Raw genomic sequence first — 20544 nt, 5'->3', positions numbered from 1 at the left:
TGTTTTCCTAGCTTTGTTGGATTGTTGTTGGTTTTATTCTTTCGATGTGACAGGGTGGCAAACAGGAGGTGCGTTTAGCCTATGGTTCAGTCCACCAGACTGCCGCATCGCCTCTCTAGGACCGGGAAAAGTCCACTTCTACTCCACCATTGGAAACGACAAAGATCCTCCACCTAAATCCCCATCAGATGCACCGGAAAAGCCGGCTGCAAAATCTAGTACGACCCCCATGGCAGGTGACCAACTTTATATTTCCACCATTTTGTGTGTACTCCTACTCGTTTTGCTACCATCAGCCACACTGTTTTTCCTCATAGGTTCACCACTTAAGGGGCTTCAGACAATACAAGTGAAAGGTAAGGCATTCCCCACATTGACCCATAAACATATCATAACTTCTATATTTTCAGTCATAGTTTGTATTTTGCTATTAACTGGTGCAAGGCATTCAGTTTTTTTGCTTAATTTCTATGTAAGTGCATTATCTGAACTCTACTGTAGTGCCTGTAGTCATCCATTCACTTGAGTAGCACTCAGGCTTCTGCCGAGTCAGAACCGTTGAATCAGTGCCAGTTGTGCAGCCCGAGGTCAGTTGTGCAAACATAAACCGCCTTAATGTTTCTGTTGCTTTCAGTCCGCGCTGTCCTGAAAAAGCGTGAATACGGAGCCAAGTACACCCAAAACAACTTCATCACAGCCGTCAGAGCCATGAACGAATTCTGTCTCAAACCGAGGTATCTCTTCTTGCTGCTTCTTAGCCACCACACTTTAAATGGCTTCCACTTAAAGGCCTACTGAAATGAGATTTTCTTATTTAAACGGGGATAGCAGGTCCATTCTATGTGTCATACCTGATCCTTTCGCGATATTGCCATATTTTTGCTGAAAGGATTTAGTAGAGAACATCGACGATAAAGTTCACAACTTTTGGTCGCTAATAAAAAAGCCTTGCCTTTACCGGAAGTAGCAGACGATGTGCGCGTGACGTCACTGGTTGTAGGGCTCCTCACATCCCCACATTGTTTACAATCATAGCTACCAACAGCTAGCGCAGGGGTCGGGGACCTTTTTGGCTGAGAGAGCCATGAAAGCCAAATATTGCAAAATGTATTTCCGTGAGAGACATATATTTTTTAACACTGAATACAACTAATTGCGTGCATATTTAAGTAAGACCAACATTTTTAGAGTATAATAAGTCTCTTATTCTTTTTAATAACATTGTTATTCTAAAGTTAACCAATAATAAATACAATACTTCTCACCATTAATGCGACATCTTGGACAGGTGCGATAGAAAACGGATGGTTGGATTAAAAAGCATGAGAATAGTTAATAATTTGAACATTATTTTTAACACTGTGATTACCAGCGGAATTATTAATTGCTTATCGTGTTAAGCAATGTCAGCTAAGATTTGTCTAAGAGCCAGATGCAGTCATCAAAAGAGCCACATCTGGCTCTAGAGCCATAGGTTCCCTACCCCTGAGCTAGAGAGATTTGGACCGAGAAAGCGACAATTTCCCCATTTAATTTGAGCGAGGATGAAAGATTCGTGGATGAGAATATTGAGAGTGAAGGACTAGAAGAAAAAAAAAAAAGGCGAGGGCAGTGAGAACGATTCAGATGTTATTAGACACATTTACTTGGATAATCACATTTTATAGAGGATAGTTGAAGGAAACAATGTCAAATGCATAAAAAATTATGAATGAAATGTATAAATGATCATTTAAAAAATTTAAGACTCTTGTTAGAGAAGACTTTGATGAGCACGGAGAAAGGAAGAGAGAAGACATATGATAGTTTCTCTCTTTCTTTATCGAAGTGCTGGCATTCGCAACTTTCTTTGGCCCCATTGTGGACTATTTTGCAGTCAAAATCACATTTTATGGAGGATAGTTGTATGAACGAAATAAAGTCAAATCTATAAAAATTATGAATAATATGTATGAATTATCTTGCCCTGATGTGGGATCTGAGCCGAGGATGTGGTTGTGGCTTGTACAGCCCTTTGAGACACTTGTGATTTAGGGCTATAAAAGTAAACATTGATTGATTGAAAATCCCTTACCTGCCTATTGTGTTACTAGTGTTTTAGTGAGATTATATAGTACCTGAAAGTCGGAGGGGTGTGGCCACGGGTGTGGTGACAGCCAGTGTCTCCGGTGGGAGGAGGTAACAGTCCACAGCTGCAGGAGGACGTGAGCTCCGCTCATAACTACTGTAAGAGCCAACTTATTACCACAATTTTCTCACCGAAACCTGCCGGTTGACGTGTGGTCGTGATCCATGTACGCTTGACCGCTCTGATCCATAGTAAAGCTTCACCTTCGGGAATTTTAAACAAGGAAACACCGGCTGTGTTTGTGTTGCTAAAGGCTAAAAGCTTCCCACCTCCACCTTTCTACTTTGACTTCTCCATTAATAATTGAACAAATTGCAAAAGATTCAGCAACACAGATGTCCAGAATACTGTGTGATTATGCGATTAAAGCAGACTACTTATAGCTTGAATCGGGCTGGAAAATAATGTCCACTACAACCGGAGACGTCAAACGCTCGAGTCATCATACCGCGACGTTTTCAACAGGATACTTCGCGGGAAATTTAAAATTGCAATTTAGTAAACTAAAAAGGCCGTTTTGGCATGTGTTGCAATGTTAATATTTCATGATTGATATATAAACTATCAGACTGCGTGGTCGGTAGTAGTGGGTTTCAGTAGGCCCTTAATAAGCGGCAGCACTGCCGCAATTAGCTAATAAGAAGCAGCGTTGTCTGACACGAACGCTTTTCTCTGGTGGACTTTCAGCGACCTGGAGCAGCTGCGCAAGATTCGAAGGCGCAGCCCCCACGACGACACGGAGGCCTTCACCGTGTTCCTGCGCTCGGACGTGGAGGCAAAGTCAGTGTCACGCGTCCACCAAGCACTCTTCAATTGTTCTTTTATTGATTCCATTCGTTTGTCTCTCGGCCCATTAGAGCTCTGGACGTGTGGGGAAGCCACGAAGCTCTGGCCAGGGAGAGAAATCTCAGAAAGGAGGTGGAGAAAGAATACCAAGAAAGTAGGTTTGCACTTCCTGTACATTGTAATTTGCGTGTAATAACCATTTTAAACCCTAGTTTTATATTACCTCTATTGTAGAGGATACATATTTTGGATCTGACACATGAAGCTCAGACTAGAGGTGTCTGTGAGCATCAACTGATAAATCCTGTGTTTTCAAAGACAATGAACTGTCCAATTTCGATTACAATATTCACGGGTTAAATTTTATATAACAGCTCCCTTTGCATATAATTGACGATATTGTCGTTACTTTGATGCTTGATGTGGTAAGGTTAAGGCTCCTTTTTAAAACAATGAGTACTACACTGCAAAAAGTCCGTTTTCAAAAACACACACAAAAAAAAAAATTGGGGTTATTTTATTTGAACTAAGCAAAATTATCTCACAATAAACAAGAAAATTTGGCTTGCCAAGACTTTCCAAAACAAGTAAAATTAGCTAACCTCAATGTATTAAAAAAATACCTTAAAATAAGTATATTCTCCCTCATAACAAGTGCACTTTTCTTGGTAGAAAGAAAAGGGACCTTTTATGCAATATTGTGAAACATATTCTTAAATTAAGTAAATGCTAGTGCCGTTATCTTGACATAATGATATGCGCTCGGCATCATGAATTTTGCTGAGATAGGCGCCAGTGCCCCCCGTGACTCCAAAAGGGAATAAGCGGTAGAAAATGGATGGATGGATGCTTGAAGTAAGAAATTATTACTTTAAAAAAAGTGTTTTATACTTGCGAGTGTTGATGGCACAGCTTTGCATCAGTTGATATTCTAGTTTCAAGCATGTTTTACTCAATATAGGTCATAAAATTTCAGCAGCAAGCTGTAATATCTTACTGAGATCATTTAGGACCAAAATCCTTAAAACAAGTAAAACACTCTAACATAAAATCTGCTTAGTGCGAAGAATTATCTTATCAGACAGAAAATAAGCAAATATCACCCTTATTTGAGATATTTAATCTTACTTAGATTTCAGTTTTTGCATTGTACCCGGAAAATATCTATAACACTTAAATATAGCAGAGGAAAAACCTCTGACGTACTTCTTTTAAATTGATCACCAACATGGACAGGTAATTGAGCGAGGGACGCAAACAGACTGGACAAGTTGGTAGAGAAGGCCAGTAACGTGGTGGGAGGGGAGCTAGACTCTCTGGCGGTGGTGTCAGAGAGGAGAAGTCTTGCAAAACTACAAGCCGTTATGGACAACACCTCCCACCCACTACACTCGGACCTTGCGGAGAGAATGAGCACGTTCAGTGGAAGGCTCAGACTCCCAAAATGCAGGAACGGAACGACACAGGAGGTCCTTCATACCGACAGCCATCAGACTGTATAATGCATATGTTCCTTGACTGCACTTAAATGTAGAATATATGTAGAATATATTTATATTATTCATTTATATTATATATATAGTATATTATATTATTTATTATTATTATTTATTATTATCATTGTCTATTGTGAGCAAACTGTGGTGCTGAATTCCCCCCAGGGATCAATAAAGTACTTCTATTCTAATAATATAGTGTGTGAGTGTGAGTGGTTGTCGGTATTGGCCCTGGATAATCTCATGATAGAGTTCAAGGTACAGCACTTATTAGCAGTGACAATCTTTTTTTCTCTCTTGTTGATCTATAGATATTTTTCGCAGTCAGCAGCTGTTAAAGGAATACAAAGACTTTTGGGGAAACACAAAGGTGAGCCTCTTGATCTATTGTACTTATAGTTTATGTGCACTTGTCATAACCTCTGTAGCTGCTATATTTTTAGCTAAAGCCCCGATGAGGTCTTCTCTAAGCCAGCTACCTTTGCAAACATATAGTACAGTCATTTGTTTATTGGTGTTGATAATAAATTCTAAATATTCATAGCTACAGCATATAAAACCTGTTTGCTACCTTTTTAAATACATTTATCAACATTATGAGAGCCTTTTAGACATGAAATAACACCCTTTGGTCAACTTTACACTCTTTTAATCCGGTCTGAGGCTGAGCCAATCAGTGAACATGATACTGAACAGCGTTTTTCAGATTTTTTTGGTTTCATCTGATATTGGTTTGGTCTCATCTAATATTGGTTTGGTCTCATGTAATGGCCAATACCACTGTAGTATTGATACTTTTTGTTCATTTAACCACTTTTATGCTTAAAAATGTTTAATTTAGAGCAAAAATGTTGTTTAAAAAATGCAATATTTGAAGCACGATGTGGTCAGGGACGACTGTAATGCTCAATTCTGATCGTAATCATCGTAAGAGCTGCTTGCAATATTTTGGTCACCCTGTCAGTGTTTCCCACAGGACTGACTGCAGCTCATATTTGTGGGGGGTTTTGTCTAAATTGCATATTTGGTCACAATGCATGTGTAGGTAATTTGTGTGGATGCTGTGGCAGGAAAATATGTTTTGAAATACAAATGAACATTTGTGAACTTTTGTTTTTTTTTTTTTCACAAGCAAGATGATGGGGGTCAAAAACAGGACATGGCACTTGTGTAGAAAGATGTGTTCTTTTATAAGCACATACAAGGTCGCTAGATCTGTTGCCAGTCACAAGCTAGAGGGATCTGAATACTCGCTAAAATATAACGACAAAGTCGCAAAGTTGGCAACACTGTTCCCTCCTGCTATGTCTTCTTGTCTTCTTATTGTTTGGCAGACCAGGTGTGTCACTGTCCCAATAGAATGCGTTTTATGAGTGAGGACGAACAGGTATAATACAAACAAAACTTATGGCGGCCTGGCAGGAATACGTTTGAACGTATGGGATACACTGCTTATTCAGAGACAGTGCTAGAAACATCTCTCACGAAGATGCCGTGCAAATGTCCTGTCAATGCTCTTCTATCAAATCAGCCAGTGAGTGTCGTTTGCCAAGTTGCAAAATTACTCAAAATAACTGGGTCAGAATAAAAGATGCATTTTTGCGAAACCACCAAAATGTGTGTGAATTGTAAGTTTGTCTTTAATAATGCTGCAATTAATACATACGTTATTTTGTTTTTTTTTATGAAAGCCACGATCAGGCCAGAGGGCTACGTTTCTCCAAGGGCCGGGGAAAGTGGTCATGGTCGCTATCTGCATGTAAGTTTTTGACTTCTCGTCAGACACATCTATTATATCCATAATGTGTCTTTTATATGAACTTATTCCACATTTCAAACAGTGTTTGTATGCACTTCTGGAAACCTGGCCACATTACATGTGCAAAATCCTTTTCAACTTATATTTAATTGAATGTACTGCAAAAACAATATATTTAATGTTCAAATTGAGAAACATAACTTTTTTGTGCAAATAATCATTAAATTAGAATTTAATGGCAGCAGCAGGTTGCAAAAAAGTTGTCACAGGGGCATTTTTACCACTGTGTTACATGGCCTTTCCTTTTAACAACACTCAGTAAATGTTTGGGAACTGAGGAGACCAATTTTTGAAGCTTTTCAGGTGGAATTCTTTCCCATTCTTGCTTGATGTACAGCTTTAGTTGTTCAACAGTCCGGGGTCTCCCTTGTGGTATTTTACGCTTCATAATGCGCCACACATTTTCAACAGGAGACAGGTGTGGACTACATGCAGGCCAGTCTAGTACCTGCACTCTTTTACTACCACGCCACGCTGTTGGAACAAGCAGGGGCGTCCATGATACCATTGCTTGGATGGCATTGTCTGTTGCTCCAAAACCTGTATTTACTTTTCAGCATTAATGGTGCCTTCACAGATGTGTAAGTTACCCATGCCTTGGGCACTAATACACCCCCATACCATCACAGATGTTGGCTTTTGAACTTTGCGCCTATAACATTCCGGATGGTTATTTTCCTCTTTGGTCCGGATGTTTCTTTTCCTCATTGTTCCGGAGGACACAGCGTCCGCAGTTTCCAGAAGCAATTTGAAATGTGGACTCATCAGACCACAGAACACTTTTCCTCTTTGCATCAGTCCATGTTAGATGAGCTCGGGCCTAGCGAAGCCGGCGGTGTTTCTGGGTGTTGTTGATTAATGGCTTTGGGTTTGCATCGTAAACCTACAGATGTAGCGATGAACTGTATTTACTGACAGTAGTTTTCTGAAGTGTTCCTGAGCCCATGTGGTGATATCCTTTACACACTGATGTCGCTTTTTGATGCATTACTGCCTGAGGGCTTAGCCGCTTACGTGCAGTGATTTCTCCAGAATCTTCTGATGATATTACGGAGCGTATGGTGAAATCCCTAATTTTCCTTGCAATAGCTGGTTGAGAAATGTTGTTCTCAAACTGTTTGACAATTTTCTCACGTATTTATTCACAAAGTGGTGACCCTCGCCACATCCTTGTTTGTGAATAACTGAGTATTTCATAGAAGCTGCTTTTATACCCAACCATGGAACCCACCTGTTCCCAATTAGCCTGTTCACCTGTGGTATGTTTCAAATAAGTGTTTTTTATGCGCATTCCTCAACCTTTTCAGTCTTTTTTGCCACTTGCGCCAGCTTCTTTGAAACATGTTGCAGACATCAAATTCCAAATGAGCTAATATTTGGAAAAAAAAAAAATTTCCAGTTCAAATGTTAAGTATCTTGTCTTTGCAGTACATTCTATTGAATATAGGTTGAAAAGGATTAGCAAATCATTGTATTCTGTTTTTATTTACCATTTACACAACGTGGGATTGGGTTTTGTACTACTAGTAGTAGTGTACTATTTGCTTGCTAATTCTGGGTTTATAGGAACTAAAGTAGCTTATCTTGTCATGTAAAGAAAAAGACCTAATTGGAAGAATCAGGTGTCACGTGAAGTCCTCTGGCCGACCTAATTTAGATGATTTTGTTAAGAGGACACATGCTGTCAATTAAAGACATTGAGGACATGCATGATAGCATCTGAAAAATATAGCTTTTCCTCTGTACTTACAACAAATTAAAAATAAAACAACTTTTGTTTTGTCTACAGAAATGGGCTGAATTTCATTTTCAAGCTGCTGGCATGGGTCTATACGGGCTCGGCCAGCATGTTCTCCGAGGCCATACACTCCCTGGCTGATACCTGCAATCAGGCCTTACTTGCTTTAGGCATCAGCCAGTCCATCCGCAACCCCGACGCAGTGCACCCGTAAAACTTTACATTTTTTCTACTTGTCTCCAGTGCGTTACAGAGCAACTAAGTAAAAAAACAAACTGTGGTCTTCCCCCATCAGCTATGGCTTCTCCAACATGCGCTACATCGCCTCCCTCATCAGCGGCGTGGGTATTTTCATGATGGGTGCCGGCCTCTCCTGGTACCACGGCATCATGGGATTGTTGCACCCAGCGCCCATTGAGTCTTTATTATGGGTGAGTGTCTGCTGTCACCGCTCCCTTTTGTACAAGTTTAATATGATGTTAATTAAAGCTACACCCATTTTTTTGTGGCAGGCATACTGCATTTTGGCAGGTTCTCTCGTGTCTGAAGGAGGTAATAAATATTTATACTTTTTTTTTTTTTGAATGGCAAATTTTTAAACGACTCAATATTTGTATTTTTTTCTTCCTAGCCACACTACTTGTTGCAATCAATGAGATTAAGAGAAGCGCCCGCCTTCACGGACTGTCTTTTTATGAATATGGTATGTACAATATTCCTGTATCAAACGTTTTGTCTGTGTTAAGAGTTTCTTGCTGCCATTCGCAATGCATTTTTAATCGGAAAATATAAAGACATATACGTTCACCAAGGCCAGGGAGTAATGGCATATGGTGCTAGATCAGGGGTGTCAAACGTAAGGCCCGCGGGCCGGATCAGGCCCTCAAACAGGTTTTATCCGTCCCGCGGGATGAGTTTGCTAAGTATGACAGTGAGCCAAAATGTTTGAATGAAAGAAACTGCTGTTCTAAATGTGTCCACTAGATGTCGCAATAGCAAATCTGTGTATTTTTGTAGATTATGCTACATATGTAAAAACAAAAAAAAACACATGATGTTAGTGCACTGGTCGACAAAAATTGTCAAACTACATAAATAACATCTTGTAATTTGATTTTAATATGATTATTTTTTTATCTTGATGGATGGAACATTAACACCAACAAGTTGATTGATGAACATTATCACATAATTCAGTGGTTCTCAAATGGGGGTATGCGTACCCCTGGGGGTACTTGAAGGTATGCCAAGGGGTATGTGAGATTTTTGAAAAATATTCACCCTGCCTTCTGCCCGATTGTAGCTGAGATAGGTGCCAGCGACCCCAAAAGGGAATAAGCGGTAAAAAATGGATAGATGGATTCTAAAAATTGCAACAATTCAAAAATCCTTTATAAATATATTTATTGAATAATACTTCAACAAAATATGAATGTAAGTTCGTAGACTGTGAAAAGAAATGCAATATTCAGTGTAACAGCTGGATTTTTTGTGGACATGTTCCATAAATGTTGATGTTAAAAATATTTCTTTTTTAGTGAAGAAATGTTTAGAATTAAGTTGATAAATCCAGATGGATCTCTATTACAATCCCCAAAGAGGGCACTTTAAGTTGATGATTACTTCTATGTGTAGAAATCTTTATTTATAATTGAAACACTTTATTTTTCAACAAGTTTTTAGTTATTTTTATATATTTTTTTCCAAATAGTTCAAGAAAACCACTACAAATGAGCAATATTTTGCACTGTTATACAATTTAATAAATCAGAGACTGATGACATAGTGCTGTATTTTACTTCTTTATCTCTTTTTTTCAACCAAAAATGCTTTGCTCTGATTAAGGGGTACTTTAATTAAAAAAAATTTCACAGGGGGTACATCACTGAAAAAAGGTTGAGAACCACTGACTTATTTTATTCAGAAAGTATAGATAACAACAAATAAAGATAGAATACTATCAACCGAAACATATGAATGTAAAAAAAACGTTTTTTTCAGAATGTGCTTGTTCTATTTTCAAACAAAGAATACAATCCGAAGTTGTCTTTATTTTAAAGTTATCGTGCCGTGATTTTACCAGTCCGGCCCACTTGGGAGTAGATTTTTCTTCATGTGGCCCCCGATCTAAAATTAGTTTGACACCCCTGTGCTGGATTGTTTGATGTGCTTTGCTATATACTTTAAGCAAGTTTTGTCAATTTCCTTTTCCTCCTGTATAGAGATGGGAATTGGTAGGATTTTTACGATTCTGATTCAGTTTTGAGACCAGGATAAAAACCTCAACCAACATAATGCAAGCAAATATAAACACATATTACGACATGCATACTTGAGACATGGGGGTGGAGATTTATCCAGCGAATGCTGCTTTCCACACGGCTCTGATCTCGGTCAACAGACCAGGCTGGTGGGGGTGAAGCAACGAAGGCGTGAGAGTTGTGGGGTGGGACACGTGTGTATTATCCTTGACTGCGTGGTAGGGCTGGAAAATTAATCACATTTCGATTTCAATTATAGCTTCTCACGATCATAAAAATATAATAATGAAAAAAAAAAAGATTAATGGGCCGCGCAATATGCATGCAAATTCCGAAGCTTGTGTTGGTGCGCTGTTATCACACCGTCACTTGATGACAGCACGTCCCTGTCTCTCTCTGGCCAGAAGAGCGAGGACGCACCTGCACGCTGACAACGGGAGCAGGTGTGCTGTCAAAAAGACCATATCACTTTTTGAGTGGCGTGTTGTCGGGTGTACGCGACAACGCAAGGCCCAAGCGTGCACACAATAGGGACTCACTGGGCAGTTGACCTGGCGTCACTCGGAGTTCAGTCAGAAGGATGCAGCATGTTCAGTTGATACCATAAAAATACAAACTGGCGCGCTTTGCGAAGGTCATGTGACCAGTGGACCAGACCAAGTGGTTTTAACGTGGCCTTTTTTTTTTTTAAATCGTGGAGTTGTTAAATATACTAAGTTTCATTAGAAACATGTAATCAATATACATTATATTGCCAAAAGTATTTGGTAATCTGCCTTGACTCCCTTATGAACTTTAAGTGCCAGCTCATTCTGAACCCATAGGATTCAATATGATGTCAGTCCACCTTTTGCAGCTATTACAGCCTGAACTCTTCTGGGAAGGCTGTCCACAAGGTTGCAGAGTGTGTTTATAGGAATTTTCGACCATTCTTCCTAAAGCGCATTGGTGAGGTCACAATGATGTTGGTCGAGAAGGCCTGGCTCTCGGTCTCTGTTGTAATTCCTCCCAAAGGTGTTTTATCGGGTTCATGTCAGGACTCTGTGCAGGCCAGTCAAGTTCATCGAGACCAGACTCTGTCATCCATGTCTTTATGGACCTTGCTTTGTGTACAGTCATGTTGGAAGAGGAAGGGGCCCACTCCAAACTGTTCCCACAAGGTTGGGAGTATGGAATTGTTCAAAATGTTTTGTTAGCCTTGAGCATTCAAAGTTCCTTTCACTGAAACTAAGGGGCCAAGCCCAACTCCTGAAAAACAACCCCACACCATAATTCCTCCTCCGACAAATTTTACACTCGGCACAATGCAGTCCAAAATGTAGCGTTCTCCTGGCAACCTCAAATCCTAGACTCGTACATCAGATTGCCAGAAGGAAAAGCGTGATTCATCATTACAGGAAACGCGTCTCCACTGCTCCAGAGTCAAGTGGCGACGTGCTTTACACTTCTGCACCCGAAGCTTTGCATTGAACTTTGTTATGTATGGCTTAGATGCCATGGAAACCCATTCCATGAAGCTCTCTGCGTACTGTACGTGGGCTAATTGGAAGGTCACATGAAGTTTGGAGTTCTGTAGCAATTGACCGTACAGAAAGTCGGCAACCTTTTTGCACTATGCGCTTAAGTTTCATTAGAAATATGTAATCAATATACACTATATTGCCAAAAGTATTTGGTAACCTGCCTTGACTCCCATATAAACTTTAAGTGCCATCTCATTCCGAACCCATAGGGTTCAATATGATGTCAGTCCACCTTTTGCAGCTATTGCAGCTTCAACTCATCTGGGAAGGCTGTCCACAAGGTTGCGGAGTGTGTTTATAGGAATTTTTGACCATTCTTCCGAAAGCGCATTGGTGAGGTCACACTGATGTTGGTCGAGAAGGTCTGGCTCTCAGTCTTCGTTCTAATTCGTCCCAAAGGTGTTCTATCGGGTTCAGGTCAGGACTCTGTGCAGGCCAGTCAAGTTCATCCACACCAGACTTGGTCATCCATGTCTTTATGGGCCTTGCTTTGTGCACTGGTGCACAGTCATGTTGGAAGAGGAAGGGGCCCACTCCAAACTGTTCCCAAAAGGTTGGGAGCATGGAATTGTTCAAAATGTTTTGTTATCCTTGAGCATTCCAAGTTCCTTTCACCGGAACCAAGGGGCCATGCCCAACTCCTGAAAAACAACCCCACACCATAATTCCTCCTCTGACAAATTTTACACTCGGCACAATGCAGTCCAAAATGTAGCGTTCCCCTGGCAACCTCCAAACCCAGACGCGTACATCAGTTTGCCAGATGGAAAGCGTGATTCATCACTCCAGGAAACGCATCTCCACAACTCTAGAGTCCAGTGGTGACGTGCTTTACACCACTGCATCTGAAGCTTTGCATTGAACTTGGTGATGTATGGCTTAGATGTAGCTGCTCGGCCTTGGAAACCCATTCCATGAAGCTCTCTGCGTACTGTACGTGGGCTAATTGGAAGGTCACATGAAGTTTGGAGTTCTGTAGCAACTGACTGTGCAGAAAGTCTGCGACTTTTTTGCACTATGCGCTTCAGCATCCGCTGACCCCTCTCTGGTAGTTTGCGTGGCCTACCACTTTGTGACTGAGTTGCTGTTGTTCCCAAACTCTTCCATGTTCTTATCATAAAGCCGACAGTTGACTTTGGAATATTTAAGTGCGAAGAAATTTGACGACTGGATTTGTTGCACAGGTGACAGTTCCACGCTGGAAATCACTGAGCTTCTGAGAGCAACTCATTCTTTCACAAATGTTTGTAGAAACAGTCTCCATGCCGAAGTGCCTGATTTTTTTTACACCTGTGGCCGGGCCAAGTAATTAGGACACCTGATTTTGGTCCTTTGGATGAGTGGCCAAATACCTTTGGCAATAATGTGTACAGTATATACATATACTGGATCATGTTAAGCATGAAATAATGTCAAGATGTGTACATTAAGGGTAAAGTTTGTTTTGTTTTTTTAAACGTTTTCCCTGTCAGTGGTATGCCCAAAGGAGGGGTTTGGAGTCTTCAAGGGAGGCTGTTCATTTAGTCAGGGTGGGAGTAGGTTTGCAGGTTTGTTTTGGAGAGTTGGAATATAGTGCGGACAGTTTTTTTGGAGCGAACTTGCAACACGGTGAAACAGATAAGGAGCAAATGAGTGAAAGAAAGAGCAAGTCTACTAGAAGTTTGAGATCTCAGCATGGTTGCTACCTACTTGATACAGCACTAGTATGCTTAAGTCACTAAACGCAATAAAAAAGTAGGGCATATGATTTCCATGTTGACGTAACCATGGACACAGTTGCCCTTCCCTGTCTTTTATGGACACACACCTGTTGTTGTTGATTCTTGTTGGACTGACTGGCTGTGTTGTCGCGTTTGCGAGAGCACCAAGGTGACGGAACAGAGACATTGCCGGCTTATACACACTCATGCATCCACGAAAAATACACCACTCCTACATCCCACCTTAGATGATCCACCCCACGTGTTATGACAGAAAACGGAGCAGCGCCCCAAAGGGCTGGCAGTTTGTTGGGGCGGTTTAGCTCGGTTGGTAGAGTGGCCGTGCCAGCAACTTGAGGGTTGCAGGTTTGATTCCCGCTTCCGCCATCCTAGTCACTGCCGTTGTGTCCTTGGGCAAGACACTTTACCCACATGCTCCCAGTGCCACCCACACTGGTTTGAATGTAACTTAGATATTGGGTTTCACTATGTAAAGCGCTTTGAGTCACTAGAGAAAAAGCGCTATATAAATATAATTCACTTCACTTCACTTCTGGCCAGATGCCTCTCTGAGTTGGATGTCATAATATGTATATTTATGTGGTTTGCTATCAAGTTTTTTTTTCCTCACCCCAACTGGGTCATCCTGAAAGGAGCCCAGTCTGGGATCTACTTTTTTTTTTTTAACCCATCCTACCCCCGCGTCCATCTTTTTCCTACCTTTTACGGGGTACCGTACTGTATGTTCGTTCCTGTTCTGTTACCCTGTACAATGTGCTTTTGCTTTTGAACATGTTTGTGCTGAAAACGAAACAATAAAGATCCTCTCTAAATAATATTGATATTCTACTGTAGAAATATACATTATTTAAAAAAGGCCTACTGAAACCCACTTCTACCGACCACGCAGTCTGATAGTTTATATATCAATGATGAAATATTAACATTGCAACACATGCCAATATGGCCAGTTTAGTTAACTAAATTGCAATTTTAAATTTCGCGGGGAAGTATCATGCTAAAACGTCACGGTCTGATGACTCGTGCGCGTGACGTCACGCATTGTAGAGCAGTGGTCCCCAACCTTTTTTTACCCGCGGACCGGTCAACGCTTAATAATTTGTCCCGCGGCCCGGGGGGTAATGTCCTTGTTTTTTTCTTTTTTTTTTTCTTTCTTCCTTTTTGTCATGAAAAAGGGACGTTTTTGTGGTTGGTGCACTAATTGTAAGTGTATATTGTATTTTTTATGTTGATTTGGCGCAGTAGGAGAGTGGCCGTGCGCGACCCGAGGGCCCCTGGTTCAAATCCCACCTAGTACCAACCTCGTCACGTCCGTTGTGTCCTGAGCAAGACACTTCACCCTTGCTCCTGATGGGTGCTGGTTGACGCCTTGCATGGCAGCTCCCTCCATCAGTGTGTGAATGGGTAAATGTGGAAGTAGTGTCAAAGCGCTTTGAGTACCTTGAAGGTAGAAAAGCGCTATACAAGTACAACCCATTTATTTAATTAAAAAAAAATATATATATATATATATATATATATATATATATATATTTTTTTTTTTTTAAATAAAAAATTCTTCTGCGGCCCTGTGGTTGGGGACCACTGTTGTAGAGGACGTTTTGTTACAGCACCGTTCACAGCTATAAGTCGTCTCTTTTCATCGCATAATTCCACAGTATTATGGACATCTGTGTTGCTGAATCTTTTGCAATTTATTCAATGAATAATGGAGACGTCAAAGAAGAAAGCTGTAGGTGGGAAGCGGTGTATTGCGGCCGCCTTTAGCAAAACAAACACAGCCGGTGTTTCATTCCCGAAAGATGACGGTGAAGCTTTACTACGGAACAGAGCGGTCAAGCGAACACGGTTGGATTGGATCACACACACAAAGTACAGTGTATTAGGCAGCGATCATTTCGAAAGATCGTGTTTCGAAGAGGGTCCCTTGCGAAGGGCAGATATGGGCATCGCCACCACCCGTCGACTGGTGCTGAAAAAAGGTGCGGGGCCGACCTTCAGGTTGTACAGGTACGACCATATAATCTCACTAAAACACTAGTAACACAATAAGCAGACACATAGAATGGACCTGCTATACCCGTTTAAATAAGAAAATCTAATTTCAGTAGGCCTTTAAATAGTTTTAAAGTATTGGAACAGGTTTGTGATGAAAATGAAACCATACAGATCCTTTCTAAATGATATTAATATTTTACTGTAGAAATATACAACATTTTACATATATTTTTTAAAGTATATGAGCTGACCACTCAAAAGTAAGTAAAACTATGTCAGCCAGTGACAAATACAAGCAAGTCAAGTCCAATATGAATGTGCATTGTGCAATTCTGCAACCATCAACTATGAACATTAATCATTGTTTTGTAGAAAAAAAAAATTTGCAGGATGGATACAAGATTGTTATTAGTCTATTTGCGATGTCTCCATTGTGGAGGACACTTCTTAGACAGGGAGGTGTGCAGCCTGCCAGTCAGACGCAGTCTTGTAATGGATTGCATGAGACGTATTGATGTCATGTTTACAGTTAATAACAACTGGTTTTGCATTGAGGCGCTAACATATATGCTGTGTTAGTTTGTTGCATGCAGTATTAACAACAGACAACTTAAACATTGCCGCAGTTGCTGCTGGCGGAGATTCAGATCGAAAACCTGTCATTTACTCAAAGTTGTTACTTGTTGTGCGTATTCTAATATTTCCAGTAGTATTTACTCTCTTTGATAAAATATCTGCTTTGCCCTATTGTCATCCTTTCTCTTTGTGCCATTTGTACACCCACAAGATGTGTACTATGGCTATGAGTTGTTGTTTTTTTCCCTTGGCCTCAGTCTGGACCCCCTCTCCAGGGCCCAGGCTTAGACCGATGTTTTATTTTTTATTTATATTAATCTTGTAATATTTTCTCCCATTCCCCCCACTTGTTTACCTGTATCTCACCTTTTTTGTAAAGGGTGCCGGAAGCCGGCGGACCCGTCATCGATCCTGTTCTTTCTCCCTGTAATGTTTGTCTGATCTTGAACGGGATTGTGCTGAACATTTTAATTTTCCTGATAGAATTCTCCTGAAAGAAGAAATAAAGTACCATCTAATCATCTAATCTAATCTAAGACTCGATAAGTGAGTCATTAACAAAACTGGCAAATGATTCAGAATCGGTTTACGATTCCCATCCCTACGCCTGTGTAAATTTCCCTACCATTGTGAATACATTTTAAAAAAAAAGCATGCACATACTGAACTGAATGTATGTGATTGGGGTTTGTTTGGCACAGTAATGCAGAGTCGAGACCCCAGCACTAACGTGGTGCTGCTTGAGGACACCGCAGCCGTGCTTGGGGTCATCATGGCTGCAGGCTGCATGGGACTGACCTCTCTCACAGGTAAAGATCAAGTTGTTTTCCCAGTAGTAACACACTACAGTGGGGCAAAAAAGTATTTAGTCAGCCAACGATTGTGCAAGTTCTCCAACTTAAAATGATGACAGAGGGCTGTAATTTTCATCATAGGTACACTTCAACTGTGAGAGACAGAATGTGAAAAAAAAAATCCAGGAATTCACATTTTAGGAATTTTAAAGAATTTATTTGTAAATGATGGTGGAAAATAAGTATTTGGTCAACCATTCAAAGCTCTCACTGATGGAAGGAGGTTTTGGCTCAAAATCTCACGATACATGGCCCCATTCATTCTTTCCTTAACACGGATCAATCGTCCTGTCCCCTTAGCAGAAAAACAGCCCCAAAGCATGATGTTTCCACCCCCATGCTTCACAGTAGGTATGGTGTTCGTGGGATGCAACTCAAAATTCTTCTTCCTCCAAACACGAGGAGTTGAGTTTATACCAAAATGGATACATGGATGATACAGCAGAGGATTGGGAGAATGTCATGTGGTCAGATGAAGCCAAAATAGAACTTTTTGGTATAAACTCAACTCGTCGTGTTTGGAGGAAGAATAATAATGAGTTGCATCCCAAGAACACCACACCTATTGTGAAGCATAGGGGTGGAAACATGCTTTGGGGCTGTTTTTCTGCTAAGCGGACAGGACGATTGATCCGTGTTAAGGAAAGAATGAATGGGGCCATGTATCGTGAGATTTTGAGCAAAAACCTCCTTCCATCAATGAGAGCTTTGAATGGTTGACCAAATACTTATTTTCCACCATAATTTACAAATAAATTCTTTAAAATTCCTAAAATGTGAATTCCTGGATTTTTTTTTTCACATTCTGTCTCTCACAGTTGAAGTGTACCTATGATGAAAATTACAGACCTCTGTCATCATTTTAAGTGGGAGAACTTGCACAATCGGTGGCTGACTAAATACCTTTTTCCCCCACTGTATATATATATATATATATTAATTTAAGTACCTTTTTGGTTAGAATTGTACTGTTAATCATGGCATTCTTCATCTTTGTCTGTATATGAACTGAGCCTTTAGTTTCCACTGATGGCTAAAACTGATTCTCCTGTCCTACTCAGGTAACCCGTACTACGACAGCCTGGGCTCGCTGGGAGTGGGAACGCTGCTCAGCGCCGTCTCGGCCTTCCTCATCTACACAAACACAGAAGCGCTGCTGGGGCGCTCCATACAGCCTGAGCGTGTCCAGAAACTCACAGAGTTCTTGGAGAACGACCCCGCTGTGAGGTCAGGGTGCTGGCATGATTGAGAAAATGTGAATGCTTTCTCCACACAAGGTCTTGAAGGCTCCACTTCACACTTTTTTTGTCTCTGTGTCATGAGCAGAGCTATCCACGATGTAAAGGCCACCGACATGGGATTGAGCAAAGTGCGCTTTAAAGCGGAGGTCGACTTCGATGGCCGAGTGGTCACACGCTCTTATTTGGAAAAGCAGGACATCGACCAAATCCTCAATGTGGGTCTCATGTTTCCTTTCTTTAATTGTCCTTCATGTATCTTTCTTGGTATAAATGAAGGCTGTCAAAGCTAATTTATCCGAATAAACATAAAATATTGACGCCGTTATCGTCTACAAAAGCCAATTAATCACGCAATTTAATTTGACAGGAAATACTACTTCACCAAGTTTTAGATGTGCATTTAAAGGCTTACTGAAATGAGATGTTCTTATTTAAACGGGAATAGCAGGTCCATTCTATGTGTCATACTTGATCATTTCGCAATATTGCCATATTTTGCTGAAAGGATTTAGTAGAGACCATCGACGATAAAGTTCGCAACTTTTGGTCGCTAATAGAAAAGCCTTACCTGTACCGGAAGTATGTGCCATTGTTTTTAATGGGAGCCAACAGGAGTAAGAGATATTCGGACCGGTAAAGTGACAATTTCCCCTTTAATTTCAGCGAGAATGAAAGATTCGTGAATTAGGTTATTGATAGTGAAGGAATATAAAATAAAAATAAAAAGTGACGGCAGTGTGAGCGTTTCAGATGTAATTAGACACATTTACTAGGATAATTCTGGAAGATCCCTTATCTGTTTATTGTTTTAATAGTGTTTTAGTGAGATTTTAAAGATTGTAAAAGATTGTACAGACATACCTCGAGGTCGAATGGCTGTGGTGAACACGAAGTGTCTTAGAGAGAAGCTGAGGAGCCAAGCTCACAGCTACAGCTGCTGCAGGACGACGAATAATCCAATGATTTCTCCGGTAAGATATATATCACAATTTCCCCATCCAAAAACATACTGGTTGACGTAGAGAAAACATGTTCGCTTGACCGCTCCGCTTCACAACAAACAAACAATTGGCTGTGTCTCGGTGCTAAAGACAGCTGCAGTCCTCCGCTTTCAACCAACAGCATTTTTCTTAATAGTCTCCATTATTAAATGAACAAATTGCAGAAGATTCAGCAACACAGATGTCCAAAATACTGTGTAATTATGCGATTAAAGCAGACTACTTTTAGCCGCGAGTGGTGCAGCGCTAATATTTCCTGACAGTCCGTGACGTCACGCGTACACATCGTCATTCCGCGACGTTTTCAACAAGAAACTCGCGGGAAATTTAAAATTGCAATTTAGTAAACAAAAGAGCCCGTATTGGCATGTGTTGCAATGTTAATATTTCATCATTGATATATAAACTATCAGACTGCGTGGTCTGTAGTAGTGGGTTTCAGTAGGCCTTTAAGTGAAACATTTATATAAAATCCATGTACAGTCGTCCCTCGTTTATTTCCCCAAGGTAGGAATCGTTAATTATAAATCAAATATCAAATATTTTGAGAGCAAGAGCACAAAAAATTGTTAACACTCTTCTAAATATGTTTTTCAATATTATGAGAGCACTCTGATGTGTAAAAACGTGCTTTAGTCAACTTTACACACTTTTATTCCATTACAATAATGCTTCCTGAGGTTGAGCCAATCGGTGGCCACGATTCTAAACAGCGCGCTCTGAGTAGTTTGGTGTCCTCTAGAGCAGTGGTCCCTAACCCCCGGGCCGTGGCCCGGTATCGGTCCGCACAAGAAAGAATTAGTTATTTCCGTTTTATATATTTTCTGAGCCCGAACAATCTTTTATTTTGAAAAATGAGCGGATTCTCTCGGTTATATCTTGGTCACTTGAGCGCCAAAATTTAACCCAGGTAGCAAAACGAGTAAAAAACAGACGTCTTTGGAAAGTTTCTCTGTGAAGGGGAAAAGGGACAGTGAAGAGAGAGAAGAACAGCCTACAATTTCCAACAAAAAGAAAGCTTTTATTAGACAATCCCAGGAGCCATACTTAAAATATGGGTTTATCGCAACGGGTGATTCCCACCCACCAAGCCCGCGCTGCATAATATGCGGCGACCGGCTCTCAAACAGTAGCGGGGATTTTGTGTGAGACTGAGCCTGCGCCTTCATTCACCAAGCTGGTGCGCGATCACCTGTCTGTGCTTTTAAAAGCGTTTGAGCGCTACTTTCCAACTTCCTTCCAAGGAATGGATCCGCAACCCATTTGTTGACAAAGCAGGTGAATCCAGCATGTTTGTGCAAGAAGATGATCAACTGCTGGAGATCGCAAATGACGGCAGCCTGAAAGGCCTACTGAAACCCACTACTAGCGACCACGCAGTCTGATAGTTTATATATCAATG

General features: G+C 40.7%; 1 protein-coding gene across 1 annotated transcript in view; it reads left to right on the top strand.

Moving 5' to 3' along the window:
• The window catches only part of slc30a9 (solute carrier family 30 member 9), a 44728-nt gene that overhangs the window by 15759 nt on the left and 8425 nt on the right, over nt 1-20544 (top strand). Inside the window, exons 3-16 of the mRNA XM_061891581.1 lie at nt 54-236; nt 318-356; nt 635-734; nt 2816-2908; nt 2986-3068; nt 4722-4780; nt 6102-6169; nt 8019-8177; nt 8263-8398; nt 8480-8519; nt 8599-8670; nt 16748-16855; nt 17962-18127; nt 18227-18356. Of these exons, the coding sequence (XP_061747565.1) occupies nt 54-236; nt 318-356; nt 635-734; nt 2816-2908; nt 2986-3068; nt 4722-4780; nt 6102-6169; nt 8019-8177; nt 8263-8398; nt 8480-8519; nt 8599-8670; nt 16748-16855; nt 17962-18127; nt 18227-18356 (1436 nt within the window). The remainder of the gene's footprint in view (nt 1-53; nt 237-317; nt 357-634; nt 735-2815; nt 2909-2985; nt 3069-4721; nt 4781-6101; nt 6170-8018; nt 8178-8262; nt 8399-8479; nt 8520-8598; nt 8671-16747; nt 16856-17961; nt 18128-18226; nt 18357-20544) is intronic.

This window comes from Nerophis ophidion, linkage group LG29 (genome assembly GCF_033978795.1).
Source record: "Nerophis ophidion isolate RoL-2023_Sa linkage group LG29, RoL_Noph_v1.0, whole genome shotgun sequence".
Lineage (NCBI taxonomy): Eukaryota > Metazoa > Chordata > Actinopteri > Syngnathiformes > Syngnathidae > Nerophis > Nerophis ophidion.
The sequence above is the reverse complement of the archived record's forward strand: the minus strand, read 5'-3'. Positions and strand labels throughout refer to the sequence as shown.